General features: G+C 37.0%; 1 protein-coding gene across 2 annotated transcripts in view; it reads left to right on the forward strand.

Annotated features, from left to right (window-relative positions):
* galt (galactose-1-phosphate uridylyltransferase) overlaps nucleotides 1-25,205 on the forward strand; it is a 37,013-nt gene that overhangs the window by 6,357 nt on the left and 5,451 nt on the right. The window contains exons 5-9 of one of the 2 annotated variants that reach the window (XM_040000132.1): nucleotides 4,349-4,478; nucleotides 5,051-5,107; nucleotides 10,562-10,684; nucleotides 18,689-18,821; nucleotides 19,849-19,932. In XM_040000132.1, the coding sequence (XP_039856066.1) occupies nucleotides 4,349-4,478; nucleotides 5,051-5,107; nucleotides 10,562-10,684; nucleotides 18,689-18,821; nucleotides 19,849-19,932 (527 nt within the window). Of the gene's footprint in view, nucleotides 1-4,348; nucleotides 4,479-5,050; nucleotides 5,108-10,561; nucleotides 10,685-17,809; nucleotides 18,457-18,688; nucleotides 18,822-19,848; nucleotides 19,933-25,205 lie in introns of those variants that run through there. The other variant, XM_040000133.1, reaches the window with a different exon arrangement.

Raw genomic sequence — 25,205 nt, forward strand, 5'->3', positions numbered from 1 at the left:
AAGTGGAAAATTCCACAAGTAAAACTCAACCAATAAGAGTGGACAGATGTAAGAGCCCAGAAATCAACAAAATCACCAAAAATTCACCAAAGTCAATTCAAATCAGACAAAAAAGACCACACAGATAATATAAATACATCTTCAAAGGCAAATTAAGTCTATAAGAACAAAGTAACATTTTTCTTAAAAATACATTTTACTACTTTGTTATAAACTTTATTTGCCTTCGAAGGTTAAATCTAACCGTGCCACAAGAATAAAGGGATTTCAATTTTATATGAATAGAGAGTGCTTTGGAGTTTTTTGATATTTTTGCATAAATAATATTCAGTCTGAAGGTAACATTCCCAAACAATCCTGTGCTCTGGGAATTCTTGCTTGATTCTGTCTGACAGCAGAGTTGCATAACTACTGAATAATAGATTTAATCAAAAAATATTGTGCTGGTTGAAAACTGAAGACTCTTCTTTTTTTTTCTTTTCTAAATCCCATGTGCTGGCAGATGTAGAAGCTGTCAGGTGTTGCTTGCCACACTCTCAATGTGATGAAGCACAGAAACAGCAGTGACTGACTTAAAAAATATAGTACATTTTAGGGTACTTTTCTTCCTCTGTCTCACTTTAGGTGAGAGTGTTTGATTTTGCTCGCAGTGTGAGGTTGTATTCATATTTGTTCACACATCCAGCATGCTGCTGCTTTCCTTTTAGTGTATCTGTGATCAGTATATGCTTTTGTGGCCATATTAACAGAATAATAAACGTGAAAAATAAAGTAGATCTTTGTACCCTGCAGCAAAGTTCAGTGCCAATTAGAGGGGAGCGCAGAATTGGAAATGTAATTTAGGGGATCTGGGTCACGGAAGGCAATAGAAAGCTGTAGTGCAACAAAAGAAATAAGAACGTTTTTAACACTTTATCATAGTACCCCTCTCAGCACTGTGGTGACAAAAAATTGGTCTCACTTTATTTTACAGATCTGACAGTGTCTTGTTTTCCTTTCTAGGAAAACTAAGTATAGCTGCCCAGGAATATTTCTAAGAAGGACTTTGAAATTTGCTAAAACTTTTAGTAAAAGCAATGTCAGTTGACACCTTACAATAATTATAGTTATTTAATGGTGTAATTTGCTGTCAGTACAGGTGTCTTTTTGTCTTAAATTTAACTTCAAGCAAAAGGAAGATTCAAGAGATAATTAGGTGTTCTGGTTATGTTGTTGTGTCAGATTTAAGGTAACTTAAGATTATATTTCTTGAAAAAAAATGTCTCTGGAAATCAACAATTTCCATCTAATTACTCATTTACTTTAAAGCTAGCTTGTGTATACAGTAATAAAACAAAAACAAAAAACCCCTCAATTTTGTTTAAGCACAGCTCTGTTAAAGTCATGCTACAGCATTTCATTTGGGTTTTTACTTTGACTGGACCATTACAACCACCTTGAGTCTTGTCTTTCATTTGCTAATGTCCTGTTATGTGACCCCTTTTCGCCCAAGCTTTAGATGTCTGACACATGCCCTCAGATTGGACTCTAGATTGCTCTGATATACAGAGGAGTTCAAGGTTAGCTCAGTGATTGCCATGTACCCGGGTCCTGTGGCTGGAAAGCAAACCATGCTTGACAGTTGTTGTGTTGATTGTTGGTTTTTACACTTCTATATATTCCTGCTATACTGCTATATTTTTTTAAAGAGAAGAGGCTTTCTCATAGCAACCCTTTCTAACAAGCCAGACTTGTTCAGTCTTTTTGTAATTCTGCTGTAATGAACATTTAACATGTCTGATAAGTACCCCTTGGGGTTTTTTTTGCAATTTGTCTCAACATTGCACGGTCTGACCTTAGGGTGAACTTGCTGGAACATCCACTGCTGGGAACATTATTGCATTGTGTTAACAAACACCTGAATGCTTCAGGCCAGCAATCTGCCCAAACATCTGCTTTTACAGAGGTGATTACATTTGCTGAAGATCAATTAATCAAGCGTGTTTTATTAGCAGCACCTGGCTGTTACTCACCCCCTTAATTCCTATAGAAGCAATACGGATGTATTTAATTTTTCACAGGACCTCATGCATTAAAAAAGTATTTTTGACATTTTACAACAGAGCCCAAAGTAAACTGTTTTAAAAGGGAAAGCTCACAGTTGCTTGATGTTGTGTTAGCTGCGCTACATGGTTTGATGAGCTGGTCAAACTGGTGCACAGTAAAAACTGCTGTTGGAAATATAAATAAAATTTCTGCTCTTCTCATAGCAAGTGCTGATATCTTCAGTGATCCTCTGACTTTTTGCTTTCTATCAGCTTCATTGTGTCAGATGTTTAATTTGTGCTGTTTGTTTACAAAAGTTGGTTAAAATGCCTAAACAACCCCCCACCCGCGACCCTGAAAAGGATAAGCGGAAGAGGATGGATGGATGGTTTTGTATGGCGATCTGAAAGCAACCACATGCCATACCACATTAATGGAAAATTAAACTAGTCTTAACCCCAACTACTATTTTCTTAAACTTAACTATACACTTTAAAGATGTTTTGACCTCAAACTTGAATCATTCAGTTTTATGGTTAGCTGCCCTCATATATCTGTGTAAATATGACTCATGTTGGAAACACCCAGCTCCCATCTGCTCTATTAGCCTTCTCATGAACAATGTATAAACCAACATTCAGTTTTGCTCAGAGCGTAAACACCAAAGTCGTGTTCAATTATTGATCACACACTAGCTGCTTGGGCCCAAGAAGAGCCTGCCTGTTGATAGAAATTTCATTATTCTCACTCTGACAGTCAAGTTGATTTTCCTTGCTACTATAGATAAGCCTGAAAGCAAACACATGGAGACATGTCTTCTTGAAGTTGTGAAGACGTAGGGATTTGAGTTACCAGTACTACATGTGCGGACACACACACACCTAACACTGGGCAAAGTTAGGTGTGTGTGTGTGTGTGTGTGTGTGTGTGTGTGTGTGTGTGTGTGTGTGTATGTGTGTGTGTATATATATATATATATATATATATATATATATATATATATATATATATATATATATACACACACATCTTAGATTTGCAAAGTTGCATTTGTACAAACCACCAAACTTTAGATCTTTCAGTCATTCAGTTGAACACAAACTCTTCTGTATTCCAAAATATTCAAGAGTCAAATGTGAGGCTGTCTGAGAGCTAAGGCTTGCCCAAAACTGGGTAATGTAACAGGGCAGTGATCCCAAGCACAGTAGAGTAGACAAAAAAAAAAAGTTTTTAATTAATTAATTTATTTTTATTATTATATTTTTTTTAACCGTAGTTTAAATCTAGACTTTAGACTTTATTGCCAGGTGAGGTAGTTTAACTTATATAGTGAACATGAAGAATACACAATTCAGTAATGGCACCTTCACTTTCTCACATATCCATCAGCATTTGTTTCCATTCTCTTTTTTCCTGCAGACATGTTTTAGGGTTATTACTCTGTGTTCAGTTATTTGGCTCTGTTTTTCATAGACCAATTCCATTCTGTTTCCCCCTGATTTTGTTTCCACTGACTATTTGACTTCACTTTTTATAATATTACCTCTTAAAAACAAGATTGAACTCAACCAGTAGTTGTAATTCATGTCTGTTTGTGACATTCATCTAAATCTAAAAGGAGCAAAATGTCAGCTTTGCTTTTATGTGCAGTAATTTTTCAACTGAACCCCAGAGCACTGCCAATGTGAGAGTCAACAGAAAATCAAAAGTAAAGGCTGTGTAGCTGTATTTGACAGGCAGTTTATGGGAAGTGCATAGCAATGACTTTTACCTTCCCCCAGATTATCACTTTGCTTTAATTAACCAGGGAATTCAAAAACAGAGCAAGGATCTGTTTTATATTAAAACAAAGACAACAGTATCATTCAATTCTTATTATTCACAAAAAGAGCAACAGCAACAATGTAATGTGTCTTAAATGAACCTCTAACAACAAAAGGAACACATCACCCCAAATCCCTATAAAAAAACTAGTGACATTTCCACCGTCTTATCTGCATTTAATGCTACTGTAAGTGCGTAGACTGTTGCCTGGATAGAAGATGGATTAAGCCACTATGACATTACCCTCTGGTGTGCAGGCTAAAATTTCTGAAGACTCAAATTTGCTATTATTATAGGCATCATAATAGCTTTTCTTGTTTTTGGTTTTTTTTTCTTTTTGGTAGTGCAGTGTTAAGTTATTAATGTTAATTAATTTTGAGAAGCTGATCCTGGTTAATTAATTCAGCAAGTGTTAGATTCTGTTTCAGTCTTTTAACACCAATAAACACCTTTCCTTCCTCTTTTTCTCTTTTTTTTCATTTTTAAATGCCTTCCTCAGTAAGGTCATGTGTTTCCATCCCTGGTCAGACGTCACGCTCCCTCTCATGAAAAAAGAAGAGGTTGTAAAGGTGATAGACAAGTGGGCGGAGCTTGTTGAGGAACTAGGCACTATTTACCCATGGGTTCAGGTATGCAATATTCTCACTTTCTCTGACACGCACGCACACACAAACACACTCAGTCACATTATTGATTTTATTTTTCCCAGGGCTGGATACATCTAAAATTGTAACTGCTAACCTTTTTACCCTGTCACAGATCCTTCAATTTTCTGCCGTCTCTAGTTTTTCACGTTAATATGTATTTTATTGGATCACATAAAACTTTAATGACGCCTCCGGTCAAATTCACAAATTCAAACAGCTGTTTCAAATAAAGCAGGACATGGGCAAGATGTCTAACTTCAAATGTGCCACATGCCAAATATTAAATAATATTTTTGGAAGCTTTTTTTTGTTCATTTGTAGGATGTACACTTATTTGGACCCAACTAAAAAATACACCTTTTGTTTCAGTTCAGCATTTTGTCATAATTCCTTAGATATGGAAATTCATATAACACCTAATACTCAGATACTCATACTTGGTGTCAACCAATCCAGCCCAGAAAATGCATGCTGTTTAGATAAGAACAGCTATCTAAATCCTGTGTTAACTTCTGCTGCTTTGTTGTTGTTGTTGTTGCTGCTGTTGTTTTTAGATCTTCGAGAATAAGGGTGCTATGATGGGTTGTTCAAATCCACATCCTCACTGCCAGGTAAGCGATGCACACATTACCTGATTTGGCATATGCACTGCAGTCATGGTGATGCTTGTTAGAATGCAAATGTCATAATGAGTTGAATCGACCATTAAACTGTCTTTAACCTGCCAGCTTCCTAGCAGAAAGTCTGTGTGATGTCTGATTGTGGCCATGTGAGAATAGTCTGTCCTTCCTTCTGCATGCTCTGCGTTGGCAGCGACCTCACATTTCAGTAGTAATCTCCTCTTGTGTGCGACATGTGAGAAAGGGCAATTAAAACAATGCTTGGATCTAATTTCCCACAAACTTTTCATCTTCATTGATAAATGAAATGTCCTCACAGTGAGAATAAGTGCAAGAATATATACATACACTCATTCCAGCTACTTTCATGTTGCAGCATCAAAACCTTAAATTCTCTTATCACACATTTGCAATACAAATCTGTCTCGTTGGTCCAATTTGCACATCTGAGCGACCAGTTTATGACAATGAAGATGAGAAGTGATTTAAAAAAACAAAACAAAAAACCCAACAGCAAAGCTTTTATATAAAAGTTTTTGAGCCAGACAAGCCTCAGCACAGAAGCTGTTAATTGACTTTTCATCCAGAAATTATCAACAATTCTGTATTTGTGTCTGTCATTTCTTCCTTTATTACTTTTTCTAAAGACAAATCACACCTTACAGCTTTGCTATTTTCTTGTGCTCATATTTTCCTGCCTTTTATTAAGGCAGAACTAAAACTTGAAATAGGGAGGCATTTCCTGTCAAACTGTCACCTCACACTGTGTGATGTTGAGCAAACAACAGAGACAAAATCATAGAGATGTTTTAGCTCTGATAAACACCGCTGCGCTGATTTTCTTATGTTTTTTTTAAAAGCATAGTTAAAATAATGTGGTGAAAACAAAGCTGATGTCACCCTCTTAACTCTTAAGCTTTATTAAAAGGATTTCTATTGGCTTAGTTGATTAGTTTCTTCCCTTTTGGCAATCAATGAAAAATAATAAATAAAATCAATATTATGCTCATCACTACACAGAAGCAAAACCATAATAGAATCTGAATCAGCTGCTATTTCCTGAAATATAGAAATGACCAACAGATGGCAGTACGCAACCTCAAAATAACAGGGTTGTAATAGAAATAATCCAAGTTTGTTGAAGATACGTATACTTTCTATACACCAAATTTCTATAATACACTTCCATTACTGTAAATAGATAAAAAGGACACATATGTATTTGGTTTTTCATGTCTGTTATAAAGATCAAGAATCAAACCTGGATCCAGTCTTTGGTGGGGCTTTTTGAAAATGTTTATTATTTATTTATTTAGGATTTTCCTGCAGACTAGATTTCCCTTGCTTTAGACATCAAAGTCCAAGAAAAGAGTGGTTTAAACGTGTGTTCGTCTATGTGTACAGCCAGGCAACCCCTCCAGGCCAACACATACGAAGGGTAGATCTAAGACTTTAAAGAATAATCAACAGAAAATGTTAATCATGTTCTGGAGGCAGCATTGCTTCTGATAACTTTGGTCTCAAAGGAAAAGAGCTTTATGTATTTTTATGTAAGTGGAGGAAGGAAAACATATGCCTCTGGAATAGTAATATTATTTTTTTTATGTAAGCAGTCCAAAGAATATAGAAAATTAATTTTGCAAAGTGCTACGAATTGACCGTGAGAACCAGATATTCATTGAGTTAATATTTATTTCCAGAGTATATATTTCATTTCAAATGTTATACTTGGAAGCTGAAGTAAAAGCCATGATGATGTTGTTATTTGCAGTAAAAGATAATACCTTTTTTTTCAGAAGTTTTATCTTGCCAGAGTAATTACATTCTTTGTTTTTCTTGTCTGTGTTCTCTTTAATTTTCTCTCTTTGAGAATTAGCAGTCTCCTGTTGGCCATTAATTAATGTACACAAAACACAGGTGTACAAATAGACCCAAAACTGCAGATGTTGGCAGGCATGTATGTATCTACACGTACCGGGAAGTATGAAGATAAACAGCATGTGCACGTTTAATAAAAACACAACAAAGTCTGTTTCTTTCTGCCTTCCCAGGGTCATGCTTGAAAAAGCATGGTGCAGCCTTTAGCCAAAAGCCATTAATATGAACATAAATCTAGTTTCTACAGCAGTGATTGTGGAAAGGGTCTTATCGCAGCTTGAGGCAACATGCCAGGAAACATTAATAACTTCCAGCTGCTTAAAAGTATTACTTTATTGCATTTGTTTTATTACATGCTAAGTATTATTCATAAATCCAAACCCATGTTAATATGACAACTATTGGGCAAGGTCAGCAGAACTGACTGAAAGGGAAGAAGAAAATCTTGATTATCATCCATCTATTTCCTTCCACATACCCAATTCAGAGTTGTGAGGGCTATGGAGCCTATCCCAGGATCCTATCCAGACTGTTGCAGGTCTAACACAGAGAGACAGACAAGCATTTGTGCTCACATTCATCCCTACAGTTAATTTAAATCACCAGTTAACCTAACATGCATGTCTTTGAACTGTGGGAGGAAGCTGGAATATTCAGAGAGAAGCCACGTAGGCACCATGAGAACATGAAAGCTCCAGCCTGCACTCAGTAGGAACCATTTTGCATTTCCACCTAAAATTTCTGTATTAAAAGCAGGAAAGGTTGAAAGGTTCAAATCTGTCACTGTGTTATCCCTGCGCTACATTATGGGTAAAAAAAGAAAAAAGTCTGAAATCAGAAAGCAATCTCCAACACAGTGTAAAGCGGTGGTGTTTAAAGCATCAGAGGATGCCTCCAGTTATTACTCTGTTCATCATATAGTGGAATGATTTAACTGGAAAATCTACTCCTGATGCCTGACACAAATATGCTATTTTCAATTTCAGAACACTATGGAAGACCTAAAAGATTCCAATAAAATTGACAAATATTAAAAAAGACATCCCACTAGAAAGCAAGTTCACCGTAGTAGAAAGAAATACCTTAAAAGAACAGACGTATGCACACAAAGCAGCCACATACCTAATCAATATTCTGGTGAAGTTTTCAGTCTTTAGAGGATGAATATACAATGCATTGTCTACTCTGCATCCACACTAATGAGCACAAGTATATGTAGGGAGGCAGTGATGTTCTTAAGAAACCCCAAATTAAATACAGTGCCTCATTCAAAACCTCAGTAATAGTTGTCTGTCAAGTTGAGTTATTTGGCACTGCTTTTACAGCCATTAAAATCCTATATTTTGCATGGTTAATGCAAATGTCTGGTCTGATGCTCACTATTATCCATATAAAGCTTCCCAGAATGCAGCTGAACTATAGTGTGAAACCAAAAAAAAACAACTTTTGTTTCATAAATCTGCATGAATATGTTGCAGCATCATTTTCTCCAGGGATGCTCACTTTCTCAATCAGAGATAATACCATTGTTTCATTTAGAGTAAACAATGCCTGGTAGGGAATGCCAGTTGGTGGTTGATGAGAGCAAAGTTTGAACAATTTGTTTGTCTTTGTTAACGATCAAGACAGTTGTTTTATTTTATTTTTCTTGCCAGGTGCAATTATCACAAGAATTTAATTTTGTGTGTACAAAGCAAAAAAAAAAAGGTTTCACAGGACTATGAAACCTTACTGCAAGTACACCCTTACTGCTTCCATAGGAATTAACAGGGTTATCAGCCTCCAAGTACAGATAATCAAATACTCTTGATTAATTGATCATCAGCAAGTGTGATCATGTCTATAAAATTAAATTATTATATTCAGTATTATTTATGTAGCACCAAATCACAACAACAGTCAGCTCATTGTGCTTTGTATTGCAAGGTAAACACCCCACAAAAATAGAAAGAAACCCCAACAATCAAATGATCCTCTATGAGCAAGCACTTGGAAACATTGGAAAGGAAAACTCCCTTTGAATAGGAAGACACCTCTGGGAGAACCAGTATTGGGTTTGGCTGGTCTGGAACATTAAAACAGTGCCTCAATTTTCCCAGGAATGGATGTCAGATGTCAGACTGTGCAGTGCCCAGTGAAAAATTAAAAGCTACATTTCCAACTCATCTACAGGCTTCAGTTAGCATGTTAAATATTAAAATTCCCAAGGGCACAAATAGAAAAGTACCAAACAAACATGGCTTGTTTGGAAGACAAACAAGCCATGCTTGTTCTTAAAATAACATGACAGCACATCTTAGATTTGCAAAGTTGCATTTGTACAAACCACCAAACTTTAGATTTTTCAGTCATTGAGTTGAACACAAACTCTTCTGTATTCCAAAATATTCAAGAGTCAAATGTGAGGCTGTCTGAGAGCTAAGGCTTGCCCAAAACTGGGTAATGTAACAGGGCAGTGATCCCAAGCACAGTAGAGTAGACAAAAAAAAAAAAAAAATGCAGGTGTCGCAATGACAGAGATTTGTCATTTTTGCTAACTTTAAATTATTTTCCTGGAGTATTGTCACTATGTGTTTCCTTATAATTCACTTTCTTATTTACTTCCTTACTCACTAGAGAGTTTATTCACATACGTCTTAAACCTTAGAGCTCCAATTCTTGATTGGTAGTTGTCGACAAATTAAGCAAAAAGCCCAACAAATGTCAATAGATTATAATTATAAGCATTTGGCACCATATTTGAAACACAGCCTTGGTCAATTTGATTAGTTGCGTGTGATGAGCTTAGACAGTAGCAGAACAGCAGATTTCTAATGTGTAACAACTGTTTCAACTTCAGTAGATAATTTTGAGCCCATGTGCAATAGGATCTTATGACTTGCAAGTAATTCTTTTCCAACAGAAACTTTCTAGACCCACTGAGTGCCTCAGATGAAGACCCAGGTGTCGGCCAGATTTCATTAGGAATAGACAAGAACTTTATTGGAGGCAGAGAGAAGGGTGTCACAATAGTCCAAATCTATTTTTGTGAACCAAACCGGGTTCACAAAAGGTTCTGACTGGGGAGCACATCGAGAAAATACATTCTCAGGGCCAGTCAGTGCTTTTCACATTGATAAAGTACCTGTCTTAATTAAGTTTTAGTGTATGGGAACTGATTTTTACTTTGTATTGAAATAAATGAAAGCCTGTGGCTGCAGGGGAAAACCCATTTATCAATATGAGAAGCCTGAAAGAAAAGAAAGTGTTTTGAAAGCTTGAATTCTGCATCTGTAAAACATTTATTGATTGAGTGATATTGATAAATCACCCTATTAAATAGCAAATGTAATGTGGTCATTTGGAATCAGGGCAGTGGGGAAAAAGTGGGTAGATTCACTTAATAACCCTTTGATTATCTAAACACACTGTAGTGTAACCGCATGCATGCACACACACACACACACACACACACACACATACACAAACATATATATTAAGTTATTCTAGATTCTATGTTTTTCCATCTGTCATCACCACCACCATCATCATCATCATCATCATAATCAGCGTTCTGCTTTCATATAGGTGTGGGCCAGCAACTTTCTTCCTAATGAGCCGGCCCTGTCAGACCGCTGTCAGAGAGCATACTATCAGAAACACGGAGAGCCAATGCTGCTGCAATATGCCAAACGGGAGGCTGAGAAAAAGGTACGGCTCACATATAAACACATTGTTTTGGTAACCTTTAAAACACGTGAACATTTTTGAAATAGTAATTTGTAATCTGTAATTTAATACATTTTAATTCACAAAATAAACAAACAAAATATATAATAATTAATTAATGATAATTAATAATGTTTCTGAATGATTAGTTACGCCATCAGTTGTTTATTCAATAATTACATTTGGGTAATTTTAAAATAATTATATTATTTATTGTATATGGAATTACAACAGCAAGACTTTCTTTTGCCGTGTGTCTAAAACTGTTGGACACAGAGATGGATGAAGGTGTACTGTGGTATCTGTGCCATGGCAGGACCCCATTTTAACACAGTATGCACCCTTTAAGCAAAATTTTCCATTGTCCAGTTTTAAGGTTGTGGATGAGTCGATTTTAAGCATGGTTTGTTAAATCCTACACTGTAGTTTTGGTGCATAAACCGAACTCATTCCATTGTGTAATTTTGTAATTATCTTTTAAGAGAAGTTTAATTACCTGTCAAGTTCCTATTTAATAACAGTGGCTATAATAAAGTGTTCCCAAAGCTTGCATTTTACTCTTCCTGTGAGGTCAGGTTATTATCAGATTCAAAATTTCTAAAGTCATGAATTATGGAAAGTGTATCCAGTGTATTATCCAGAAATTGATGTCTAATGTGTGCTCCACAAGGAGACGTACAAGAGATGTGGTCTCCCAGGTCAAATATGCAACTCAAACCATAATACATGATTCCGAAGGCCTGTGTAATCAAATGATTTGCTTAATATATCACTTCAGTTATTTTTTTGATATAATGTTGATGGAAATTCCTCGAAATGCAGGATGCCTGCAAACCTCTGCCGTAGTGTTTTTCTCACCATGACTGCCCTCTTTATCCGTCTACTTTACTACACTTTTCTGCCATGCTGCTCTTTTCCTCTCTCTTACTTATACCTCACCATTCTCTTTTGATTTCCCATCCACATCCTCTGCCTGTCTCTTGGTCAGTGAAGCGTGTGATTGGACAGCAGAGATGCTCATTAGCATAATGCTGCAGCATCAATCTTCAACCTGCCAGAAGAACAGGAAAACTCAGTGTGGGTGTATTTGAGTGATCTTTCAGTCATGTGTACAGCATCAGCAGCAGTAACCACTGAAGACAGCACTGAGTACATTTAGCAGGTTGGCAAATGTCTTATTAGTGAGCATACACTTAGCAGAAACCCAGAACGAATTGGGAGTGAATTTTTACATCTCTATCTGAAACCATGGTGAACTGGCTTACTTATGCCACTTTAATATACTTAACCTCAGGTTATATTCACAGCTAAAACCCTTTTTTTGGAAACCTGCTTCACTTTTGTTTATCCACCCATAAGCTACCCAAATACCGTATTTTTTGGACCATAAGGCACACCGGATTATAAGGCGCATTAAACGAAAAAAAAAAAATCAGATCAAATTTTACTCAACTCATTCTTCTTGCTTCCTCCACTTCCGTACCATTGATTAATCAATGTTGAATTCTCTCGCAGCTCCTCCATTCCTGTGTTGTTGCAGTATACTAATGACTAACCTTGTATTGTGGATTAATTATCTCAGTTCTCCTGACCGAAGTTTGGTCTGTTTACAGCATTGGGAACTTTTATCGAGTGGAAAAAAGTTAGCGTTCATCCTCCAGCTTCATTGTGTTTATGTTATGCTAACATAGCTGTGTCGCTAGCAATCACATAGCACATCATTATATACCAGCTAGCCGAACTTCAGTAACCCTACAAACGTCACTGCTGTTTACTTTCCTGTCTACATTTATGTTGGAAGTGATAGCTGAGCTGTACGTTTTAATTTTTTCAGAAATCTCTCAGTCAAAACATGGTATATAATGTTTAGGTAGAAACTAGTGAGCTAACTTCCTGCCAACTTAACTCTGTTAAATTTAATAAATTCTGTTTTCATGGATGCCTGGATGTTAAATTTAATTGTTACACCTGGTAAAGCAGCAACGCTGATCATTTTATTAAAGATGATAGAATTTAGACAGTGTTTAACTCTCAGTGATGCCGCAGTGTTCGTTTGACTTTGGGACCTGAAGCTGACGGAGTTTTGGACCCAGATTACTCCACGAGGCTCCTGACTACGGTAGCCGTAATGCTCTGACAATCCATTAAGCGGTGCAGCTTCGTAGCTTACCAAAGTCATACTAAAACATTTCTTGACAGATTTTTGAGCGCCGGGTACAGTAAGCACAACCAGAATTCATACATAAGGCGCACCGGATTATAAGGCGCACTGTTGATTTTTGACAAAATTAAGGGATTTTAAGTGCGCCTTATAGTGCGGAAAATACAGTATGCTACCAGTTGATCTTGTTGTAATGAGATTACCTAGCTGTGCCTTCAGTTTTAGACTTCCACCTGTAAGACGTTCTTGTAGTTTGATGTAAATTTACTGGGGCAACTATTTCCAATTAAAGTAATGATATCACATTACTAATATCACAAACTATATTTTCTACCAAGATGACAAGAATGACTACATTTTCATGTCTACATTAAACCTGATATTAAAACCTGCAGACAATAAAGTCAGAATTCTGACTTTTTTCATAATTCTGAGAAAGAAGACAGAAAATCAGGACTTTCTAAATAAATGTCTTTCTTTTGTTAATTCCTGCCTGCATCCTGTGTAAGGATCTTGGGCCCTCCTCATCACATTTCTCACACTATGTATAACCTACACACCATGACAGTTAATTGCCTTGACTTCACTTTTTTCTATATATTAAAGAGGGGAAGTGCACAACAATAAATGTACAACATTATTAAATAGTGATGATCATGGTAGTTTTTTTTTTTTTTTTTTTTTTTTTTTTTAGCCAGAGTAGCTCTTCCTTTTAATCAGCAGTGTTTGGGCAAAGTCAGACTGATGAGCACCACCTGCATACTTAATGCAAAGGCCTTGAAAGACTGATACCAATCATTTTATATAAATATTTGCAAGAAAGGAAATCATGTTGAACTTTTTTATTTTACTTTTTAGTTAGGATGATTCATCAGTTAACATTTATGAACACACACATACACACGTGCACATGCACGCATAGACTCAAATAAGCCTTTTAAATATAAAAAGACCCTTAACTTCTTTTCTGTTAGTTGCTAAAGTTTCACTTTTGGGTTGTAAACTGTTCATTTTCCTGCTCATTTACCGTAAATTGTGGTCATTATTATTTTGATTAGATATTAAAAATGCAGCTGAAAATCACATACAAGTAGACAGTGATAGTTTTCTACTTGTAGCCTACTCTTGAATTGAAAGCGTTTTTTGTTTTTTTTGTAGTTGGTTTTTTTTTTTTAATGCCAAAAAAGTATTTCAAGTTTAAGAATGGGTGAAGAGCGTGTCAGATTAACTGCAAGGAGTAAAGTAAGACGAAGGCAGAGAAGCAAGTAGATGGAACGAGAGAAAGAAAGAACAAAAGAAGCTTGCAGGAGTCGAGTGGATAGAGAGAGAGAGAGAGAGGAGTGAAGGCACAAACAGAGATGCAAAGTCACAAAGAGAGAAAGACGTGCAGGTGAGAGGAAAAAAGAAAAAATCAGACAGCCTCTGATTCATTCAGGGAATGAGCTGACCTGTTCTACTGGGAGTGTGTGTCTGTGTGTGAGGGAGATAGAGAGGATAGCATTAAGGCTTTGAGAAGAGCAGAGTAGACACTTGAATCTCCTAGACAGGTACTCATGGGGACTGACCTTTATAAAATCAGTGTGAAAGTAGAAGTGTGTGTGCAAAAAAGCCTTGTCGTCTTCTAACGTCTCTCTCCTTCTCTCCCTCTCGCTGGCTCCTTGCTCCTGTCTCTCTGACCTCGTGGTTAGGACCTTAAATTGGCACACTGCCGTGTTTAGAGGACTCTGAATCGGTCTTCGGCTCCCAGGTGACACTCTTGACTTTGAAACAAAAACTTTCTAAGCTAATTGAATAAAACTCCTTGGGATTTGCTGTCCGTGAAGTGTCTGTTTTACGCCACCCTTCGCTTCCTCTCTGTCATTTAATAGCACCTCCTCTTCAATCTTTCCTCACCATTCTGGCTCTCAGTTTTCCATCTTCATTGTGTTTCTCTGTAATTCTGTTGAAAGCACTGAAGACAAAAGAACTTGAGTAGGCTTGAGGATAAAGAATAAAAAAACTGAGTGTTAATAGAACAAAAATAGAAGAAACTATGTAGATATATGTAGCGTAAGTGCTTTTAGGTTAAAAAAAAATTTATGGTTAAAAGCATAAAATGTGAGTCATGCTGATTTGATTAAATAATTTGCATTAAAATATTATACAGTTTTCTTTACAGTGTTGTTCTACATCATCCCTTTTAAAAGATAAATAAATAAAGCGTATGTGGTGAAACAGAAGCCATGGTCTCTGTGGTATTACTCCAGGCACTAAGTAGAATTCTATACAGCAAATTCACTTGATTAGGAGAACTGAACATTTTGTGATTCTGTTAGATTACTTTGTGTTTTCCCCCCACAGTTATTTAACAGCACATTATTCCCTGTAGATCCATTAATTATGCACTAATGCCTTTCTGGGCAAGCTTGTTCAAACCTGTGGAAGAATTATAGCTCCGACTCTTATCTGGCTAGAAGTGTGATTACTGATAATTAGGTTTATAGTAGTATTGCACAACAACTCTAGTTCTGGGGTTAGAAACACAGTGATGGGAAATGACAGAATGAGTCACAATACATTATTTTCTGCTGGTGTGGGGGATGTCTTGAATACCTGGAGGAAATCCAGGGTCCAAAATTCGGCAATCACCGCACAGAAGGTGCAACAAGGGTGAACAACATGCTGGTAGAAACATGTTCAGTATTTAAACCTTTGAACTATTGTTAATTTTTTCTGTTAGTCTAACTCCCTTTGCTCAGGTTGGATTGTAGGTATGTTGCTAAACTCTTATAAGTTATGATTTCTGATGTGCAAATGGTTGCAAATAAAAAGAGTGAAGGAAATCAAAAATCAGGCAAACTAGGTGTACACTGAATAAATAAAGCACCTTTCAAAAACAGAATTTGCAAAGTGCTTTCAGAGGCAAGTACAAGTAGAAATTTGAAAAGAAAGCCAGAGGTTATGGCCAGAAATAAAACTGTAAAATTAAACTGAGGTTAAGAGACAGAAAAACACTGCATACAAAATACACAAGGCAGTCAAAAAAGATACACAAATAACAACAAAATAAAGAACAAGAAAGAGAGCGCAAACATCACATAAAAGCAAGTTTATGAAAATGTGTTTTTTGGAATTAATTTGAGACAAGTCACAGATTTTCCAAGACTTATATACTCAGGTGGGTTATTCAAAAGGATATTCTAAGCCTTGACTTTGGAAACACCAGGAGGGCAGCACTTGAGGATCTAAGGCTGTAAGATGGCTGGTATCGGGGTAACACATCTGCTATGTAGCCTGGAGCCAGATCAAAACATGCTTTAAAAGTGATAAGTAAAATTTAAAAACAATCTCAAAATTACAAGAAGCCAGTATAGAGAAGGTATGTGTATTTATTTCCTTTGACAATGCATTGTGTTGAGTTGTTGATCTGTGTATTATTTTATTCTTGTCTCTTACAAACCTTATGATTATACACAGCACACTATAAAATCATTTTAGTACCATTTTGAGAGATGTGATTCACTGAGTGCTCCATTCAGCATTATCAATTTAACACAAACTTTACTTTTGCAGTTAGGCTCTGGTAAATCCTTTCTTCTATCAGTGATCCTTGGATTGTTTCTGCTCGTTGACTTGAATTCAACTTGTTCTTTTTAGGCAAGCGAAATCACACATCATACAAGCCTGTGTGCAGTGTGTCAATTAGGTGCTATGGATGATGGAAACCAAGAAGTGCAGTTGTATAGCTCATGATTTTGGCTTTCTGCCACAGTTCTTTTCAATCTCAATACACTCACAGATCAGATTTCAGATTTCCAGCTTTTATAAATTCACTCTTCACCTGGCAGTACTAAGCAACAGACAGGCATCTTAGCTTCATATCTTTGGTTAAAGAACCCTTTGAGGTGTTAATTTATCAGGTCTGTGCTTTGATAACAACAAGCAGTGAGTTCTGTTAGGAAATACATGCAAACAAACAGAACCTGGAAGTAAAATGCAAAGAGGAAAAAACGATTGCATGTATTCTGTTGGGATTACTAGCCAAGTTGCATCAGATTCATGCTAGTGATTTAACACACACACAAGCATGTGCACACACTTATCTATTTTTGATGGATTGTAATAGCAAGGTCAGGGCTTGTTTGTGCCCATTCATCAGCTTGTTAATTCTTGGCTTCAGACACATTTTGCTTATAAACAATTTATGATAATTAGGCTACTTGCTGCGAACAGCCAAACCTGACTGACCCATTATATTACCATTTTGAACCCACTTTGTTAAAGCATGCTCTTTTCTTTTCTTTTTTTTTTTTAACTTCATGGCTCCTTTTTCTAGTGTAATAAGCTAAAGGGATCAAATTACTACTTTCAACATGTGTAGGGTAATTTTAGTTTAGCAAACATAAGTGTGAATGTTTCTGTGTAGCATCGGGTATATCTTTATGTATCATGGAAATTTTCTTTTCTCTTTTTTTTTCTGTTTGCATAATATAAGACAGCAAAACCCTATACAGGTATACAGTATCTGTATGACACATACCATAAAAGGTATAATTACAGTATACAATAATGTGGAAAGTTTTTTTTTTGTTAGGAAAATGGGAAATGGGTGTGGTGCAAAACATGAAACAAATGGAGATGCACAATATAAGGCAAAAACTAAGTTTGTACAATTTAATCGGCTTGAAAAATCAACATTTGGTATGATCTCCTTTTATTATCCAACATAGCATGAACTGTCTTCATAGCTTCTTGAAGGACTATTGCCTGAAATGCAGCCCCAAACCATGACAGAGCCTCTATTGTATTTTACAGTCAGCTGCAGACTTTTACTGTTTACCTTTCTCAAATTTCAAATTTGGATTTATCACTCCATAAGACCTGTTGCCACTGATCTTTCTTGTCAGTTCTTGTGTAATTTGGCAAACCTCAATTTTTGTCTCCTTGTTTTTCTTGCTTACAAATAGCTTCTTGACAACCAATCTTCCAATGAGACCATTTCTGATGAGGTATCAGTAGATGCGTCAGATGCACCTCTCAGGTCCTGTGTCAGGTCTTTGCTGCACTTTTTCCTATTTCTTAAGGAAATGACTTTCAGATACTGTTTATCTGTTGTAGGTCAATTTTGTAGCCCTGTTCCTTTTTTTTTGTCGTCTATTTGTTTGATTTCCTCAAAATTCTTAAGGACACACTTAACATCCTGGTGAGATATCCCAAGCTTTTTGATAACAGCTCTTTGGGAATCACCTTGTTGATATGAAAATACTATTTTATGCCTGTCAAAGTGTTATCTTTGGCTTTTTCATAAATTCAAGGAAAGCACGTGACCAAAAATACCTAAAGATACAATTAAATGTTGCTTCTTTGCTTTGTTGTCTGTTAGGTGTACACGGGACACTGTTGAGTCATCCCTTGAGTCAGGTGTCTTTTTTATGCTTGAATGATTCATAGGTTAGTGTTAGGTGTCTCAATAAATAAACACACATTCCTATGAAAATGGTCGGGTACAAGGACTGGAGTGAAAATGAATGTAAATCAGCCAATGTACAAAGAAAAGCTTTGGAAGTTATTCAGAAAGGCTGAAGAAACTATTGCTAAGGCAACTTTAAAAATCTAAAAAAGTCTGGCTTATTGGAACTGAGATTTAAATAAAACCTTGGAGGCTAAAGACTTTTGCACAGCAGAAGTAATTTTGGTTTGTAAAAATGGTAATGTGATGACCTCATGAAGTATCTGGGAAGCCACTTTAGCTTTGTATCAGCAATTTAGGCTTTATATTATTGATATGTAATACATAATTCTGCTTCTTTGCACACTTTAAGACATGTTAATGTGTATCCTCTTAGGAACGTGTTGTGGTGGAGAGTTCTGATTGGCTGGCAGTGGTTCCATATTGGGCAACTTGGCCCTATCAGACATTGTTGTTACCAAGACGACATGTCCTCCGAATCAGTGACTTGACAACAGAGGAAAGAGAGGGTAAGTGTGTGTTTTAAGACTGTCTGTGTGTAAGGATACTTACAGAGTTAGTGACTGAGAGAGTGATACGGCAATTTAGAGTTCTCTGAGGTGAAACTGTGATTGAGTGAAGAACCTGCAGCTTTGATTTCTGATATGTATCATCTTCAAGGTAGAAAAAGTATATAATTTTAGACCCTTTTACACACTTTAAGTTCAAAAAGTGTTGTCTAAGCTGTTTAAGTACTATGTAACTACAGAAGAGTATTGCCTTTTAATACATTTGTCAAATCCTCCACTATGTGAAATTGTTGTAACTGATTACTTAATTTTTTGTTATTGTTAGGCAATTTCTTTTTGTAAAATAATGATTAACTTTATCTTTCGGTTTTCGTGTTAACACTATTCCAAATAATTAATCACTGTTAAAGTATGGTTTAATGGTTTACATGCATTTAAGGTTAAAGACATTATAGACATTATATACTTGATTAAAATTGCAAATACATCACCTTTTCTCCAACATATAGGCCAATGACAGAATGTTTTTGAACTGTGTGTTACAAATATTTCAGCTCTCAAAGATAAAGATAGATAAAGATAAAAGTAAAGAAGAGATCATATTTTAGATATTAGAAGTGAAACTAATGATTAATGGTGACATATTACTTTGAATATTTTTTTTATTTATCTGTCGTGTCTGTGTGTGTGTGTGTGTGTGTGTGTGTGTGTGTGTGTGTGTGTGTGTAATTGTTTGTATACTAATAATTATGGACTTTTTTCTTTTATATTCCAGTTTCCCTCCAAAATACTGATTTTTATTTTTTAATTTTTCAGTTCAAAGCTTTTTTGCTTGCATTTGTTTCTCATTTCACATTTAAAGTTTTTTTTTCACTCTTACACCCTTGCTTCAGCTTCCCTTCCTCATGTAGTTAATTTTTAACTATGCGCACAGGTATATAAGTATATGTAAATGTATTCATGCTCCCTATTTTCCACACTATTTGCCTTTAGTCATTATATCTATGTCTGTGTTACTGTTTGTCAGGTCTGGCTGCCATTATGAAGCGACTACTGACCAAATATGACAATCTGTTCGAAGTCTCTTTTCCATACTCCATGGGCTGGCATGGTAAGACAAAAAGTGGGATGGTCGGGGGGGGAATTAAAAAGAAACAGTCATATTTTTATGATATTTTAAGAGAGTGAAAGAAATATGAGAGACAGATGGCAGAAAACTTTCAAGATACTTTTAGTTTAAATAAATAGATGGATGTATCACATGTAGACTACTACAAAATATTGCAATATATCCATATAATAATATTTGGAAAATGAACTGTCACAGTGGATTTTAAATCAGTCAATCAAGGTGTGATTGAAGTGCAGACTCTCAGCTTTAAATCAAGGGGTTTACTAAACGTATTGCCTTAACTGTTCAGCAATTATAGCCATTTTTATACAGTGCCTCATTTTCAAAATTAACTGAACAAACTAACAATTTTAAATATTAGGAGGTTTTCACTACTTTGCATTCAGTTACTGCCTGACATCTAGAACCCACGGGCATCACCAAATGATGCATTTTCTCCTTTGAGATGCTTTGCTAGGCCTTTACTGCAATCACTTGGCTTTTGCTTTGTCCATCTCTCGTCCATCTCTCGGTTTTGTCTTTAGCAACCGAAGTGCATGCTCTATTGGTTGAGATCAGGTGAGTGACTTGGCCGTTGAAGGATGTCCAATTCCTTTTCCTTGAGAACCTCTTTGTTCGCTTTTGCACTGTGCTTTGGGTTATTATCAATTTATACTGTAAAGTTTCATCTAATCAATTTTGCATGATTTGACTGAATCTGAGTGATCAGCTAGTGCAGTTATTATAGAATAATCTATAAAAATATGTGTTTTCAAGTGTTTTCATAGTCCATCCATCCATCCATCCATCTATTCGTGTCCGCTTATCCTTTTCAGAGTCGCGGGGGGTGCTGGAGCCTATCCCAGCTGTCATAGGGCGAGAGGCGGGGTACACCCTGGACAGGTCGCCAGTCTGTCGCAGGGCCAACACACAGAGACAGACAACCATTTGCACTCACATTCACTCTCACATTCACACCTAGTGGCAATTTGGATTATCCAATTAACCTATCCCCACTAAGTGCATGTCTTTGGACAGTGGGAGGAAGCCAGAGTACCCGGAGGGGACCCACGCAAAAACGTGGAGAACATGCAAACTCCACACAGAAAGACCCCGGCCTGATGGTGGAATTGAACTCAGGACCTTCTTGCTGTGCGGCAACAGTGCTAACCACCGTGCTGCCAAGTTGTTTTCATAGTCAGTATTTAAATGATTTCTCATACCACACCAAATTGGCACCAATGAGAAGTCATATGGAAGGAGGGTGATTAAAATTCTGTCACACCTTATGTTTTTGACAGCCCCGCAGATTTTTAATACTGAAAATCCACCCCACTTTGACCTCATATGCATTATATTTTCTGCAACACAAGATTAAAGATGCCACTTCTTGACTTTTTCCTTACATCCTCTGGTTTTTCTTTGAGCTTTCAATTGCTTTTCTCCACCTCTTGTTATATTTAATTATTTGTGCCACCCTTTCTCCATTAAGTCAACGTTCACCCTGTGACATGCTTTTTAATAATGGCAGATCGGCATAATTAACATGCAGAGGACTTCTCATCCCCAGTCTTCCACCTATCTCCTTGATCGGTCTTTTCTCCCCAACATAATTTTGCAAAGGCACTTCATCATACACCAACACAAAATGAACATATGAATATTGATCAGCTCGTCCAATGTCACCGGAAAGATATATGTTCGTTAAGGTGCAACACACGTTTTCTGATGTTTAGATAGCTCTTGCTGCAATTGCATCATCTCTGCTGTAATAAATTGGTTGATAAAGTCTCAGCTTTGACATCAGCCACTTACTGTGTTACCACTTTAGTGTGCACTCAGACACATTGAAATATTTACATTTTTAAAACTTCTACAAAAGATACAACCTTTTTGCCTCTTGTGTAAAACAGGAGATCTTAGGCTACGTTCACACTGCAGGTCTTAATGCTCAATTCCGATGTTTTGATCAAATCCAATTTTTTTTTGTCTGCTCGTTCACACTACAAATAAAATGTGACAGCAAACGCGCTCTAGTGTGAACCCTGAAAGCGGCCCGCATGCGCAAAAGAAGACGTCACACACAACGCGCTCTGTTTAGACCCAGACCAAACAGTATTATTTGACTGTTTCAGACTTTACGTTTCCCAATTTTGCCTTAAGTTATAAAGTTATTTTGTTATTTACATATGGCGTAATAATGATCCTTATTGCTGTTTTACAGAGGAGCGGTGCTTCAAAGGATGCAGATTTCTGTTAGAATCTGCAGATTATACAGTACAAATAAAATGTTCCTCTACACCGGATGGCCAGGAAGCATTAACGATGTCTTCTCGGGCGCTTCTCCGGCGCTGATAATTGGTGTCTGTTTTGTGTCAGTGACGTAAAACACGGATTTAATGCGACATGACCGTTCAAACAGCAGACGCTTTCTAAAACATCAGATATGTATCGGATTCAGTACCACATATGAAAGTGACCCAGATCGGATTTGAAAATATCGGATTTGTGCTGTTCACACTGTCATACCATAATTGGATATGGGTCGCAAAGGGTCAAAAAAGTCAGATTTGATGCGTTTTTCGCCTGCAGTGTGAACGTAGCCTTACAGATAAAGAGGACTCACACACGGTGTAATTTATACTCCTTCAGTCTGGCATATGTTAAATGATGAAGCTTTTTAAATTTCTTTTTTTAATAAAGGCATACTGACTGAATGTTATCATATACAACATTTAGTTTTGATTTGAGATTCTACTTAAACATATTTGATTGTTTTCTAATTGCCTTTTTGGCCAGGTAGGGTAGGAATAAGATGTAATCACCTCAGAATCCTAGTTTCCTTGCAATCAGTGTTTTCAATATTTACTCTTTTTTAGCTCTGTTTTGGTTCTCTTTGGAGAAATATCAGCACGCTTTACAGTTAACTTTGTCTGTTTACCATTTTATGCAGGGATGAAAGTGTTGAGACGCACCTCTTAATCATGCTTTATTCTGTTTCTTGCCATGGGTGTATAAAGTCATGCTCAGCCTCCCAGACTGTCTTTACAAACAATTATGAAAGAATGGTTTGTTCTTAAGAGGTCACTGAGCACGGTACTGCAATAGGATGCCACCACTGCAGCAAGTCGTTCTGTGTTCCTTATATATATTCATTGATTTGACCAAATTCCACCAAAATAAGGCTTGGCGACCTCCATGTTACCCACCATGTTATTCTCAACCATTTGGTGCCTAAAATTGTACTCATTTAAATTGACTGTTGAATACTTTTTTTTTTCTACTTTGAATACAAAAAATCAGACTGAACTGAAATGTTTTATTTTAACTATTTTTTAACCATTGGTTGCACACAGAGATATTTCACAAATGACCATACTGTTACCACATTTTTTTGACATCCTCCTTGTGAAATCCAAACGACATCGAGTTTCATTCCCTTGCTTGTTTGAAGCTCCCACTGTCGCCATATTTTTCTTATAGTAGTATATAAAAACACATGCTAGGCAGAAAGTGTTCCAGTTGGGAAGAGGAATTAATGATGCATTCGCAGTGTGGGAGAAAACGCCCCCACAGTGAATTACATGCAGACTGGCTTAATTTTATTATTATTAATAGGCAGTTTATACTCATTGGTTACAATATAGCCTTTTGAACCATCATACGTGGAAAAACTTGCGATACATAGAGTATATTTGATATATCGCCCACCCCTACACCAAAATGGACCACCTCCATACACCCCCTACCCCATACTCCTGGATCAAAGATTTCCTCAAAAACCAGCCTCAATCAATCCGACTCAACCCCCACCCCTCATCCCCACTGTCACCCAGCACCAGATACTCTGTACATATATGACTGCACACCTACCCACCTAACCAACCTCATCGTCAAGTATGCCAAAGACACCACTGTGGTTGGGCTCATCTCTGACGGAGATAAGACAGCGGAAGTACAGAACTTCAGAAAATAACCCAAAGCTGAACATCCTTAAAACAAAAAAAACTCGTAATGGACAGATAGGTCTACTCTCCTCTCCTCTCATTATAATTGGAGAATGGGTGAAATCTGTCTCCACCTTCAGGTTTCTGGTCACCCACCAGTGGCTGCACTTCCTCTGTGTCCTGAGGAAGAATAACCTGGACCAGATGCTGCTGTCCTTCTACTGCTCCTCAGTAGAGATCGTGCTCTCCTACTGCCTGGGTGTTTTTACGCAGGGACTACAACTGAGAACAGGAAGGCTGCACAGAGGGTAATTAACACTGCCACCACAAAAATCATTGGCTGCCTTCCGCTACCCCTGGAGACCATTGCTGGATTCTCCTGTCTCATGAAAACCAGGGCCATCACAGGTGACCTCTTGCACCCCGCCCACCAACTGTTTGACCCGCTGCCCTCTGGTTGGTGCCTCAGGTCAATCAGGTCCCACACCTCCAGACTCACAAATAGCTTCTTCCCGTGGGCCATTTGGATTGTCAACAAACACTATCTTCCCACACCCTACCCCTTGCCCACCAGCATTGCCTCATCAATCTGAGCTATGGTGTAACCACTCAGGCCACTCACACGCAGTCTCTTTTCAGACCAAGTTTTTTCTTTGCACTGCCTTCAAGCACTTTGCAACTATTTTGTTCTCCAATGTGTGCCTTTCTCTTATTTTTGTATATATCCCTCTTGGTTGTATATATTTCTCCTGTTTGCTGTTTATTCCTACTGTCTACCATTTATATTTTATTCTGACACAGTTGGTGTGAAGCACCTACAATTTTGTTGTACATGTACAATAACAAATAAAGGACTATTCTATTCTATTCTACTCTATTCTATGCTATGCTATTGTGAAGTGGACATGTTTAGGAACTGCAATAATTTAGTCAAGACCATGTACAGATACAGAGTAGGGTCGCTGAGTGCTGATAGCATTGTGCATAACAACCACCAATGTTATGGTGTTACAACAATTGCAGAGTTGCAAACCTCCTTTGGCATTAACATTATGGCTAGACTTTCATGACATGGGTTTCCATGGCCAAGCAGCTGGATGAAAGCATTACATTATGGAGTGGTTTAATGCACTCCATCCACCATTGGACCCTTGAGCAATGGAAGTGTTCTCTTTGGATTAATTGTGCATCTAGGGCTGCAGTTTTAATCTTAATCATGATTTTGGCTTCTTACAATTAAATGACGATGATCGAGTGATGTTTAAATTGCCCACTCCACCAACAGAACACGAAGCAAAAGCAAATAAAGTGTCCCCTAAATATTCA

This window comes from Simochromis diagramma, unplaced genomic scaffold (assembly GCF_900408965.1).
Source record: "Simochromis diagramma unplaced genomic scaffold, fSimDia1.1 OVJJ01000596.1, whole genome shotgun sequence".
Taxonomy (NCBI): Eukaryota; Metazoa; Chordata; class Actinopteri; order Cichliformes; family Cichlidae; genus Simochromis; species Simochromis diagramma.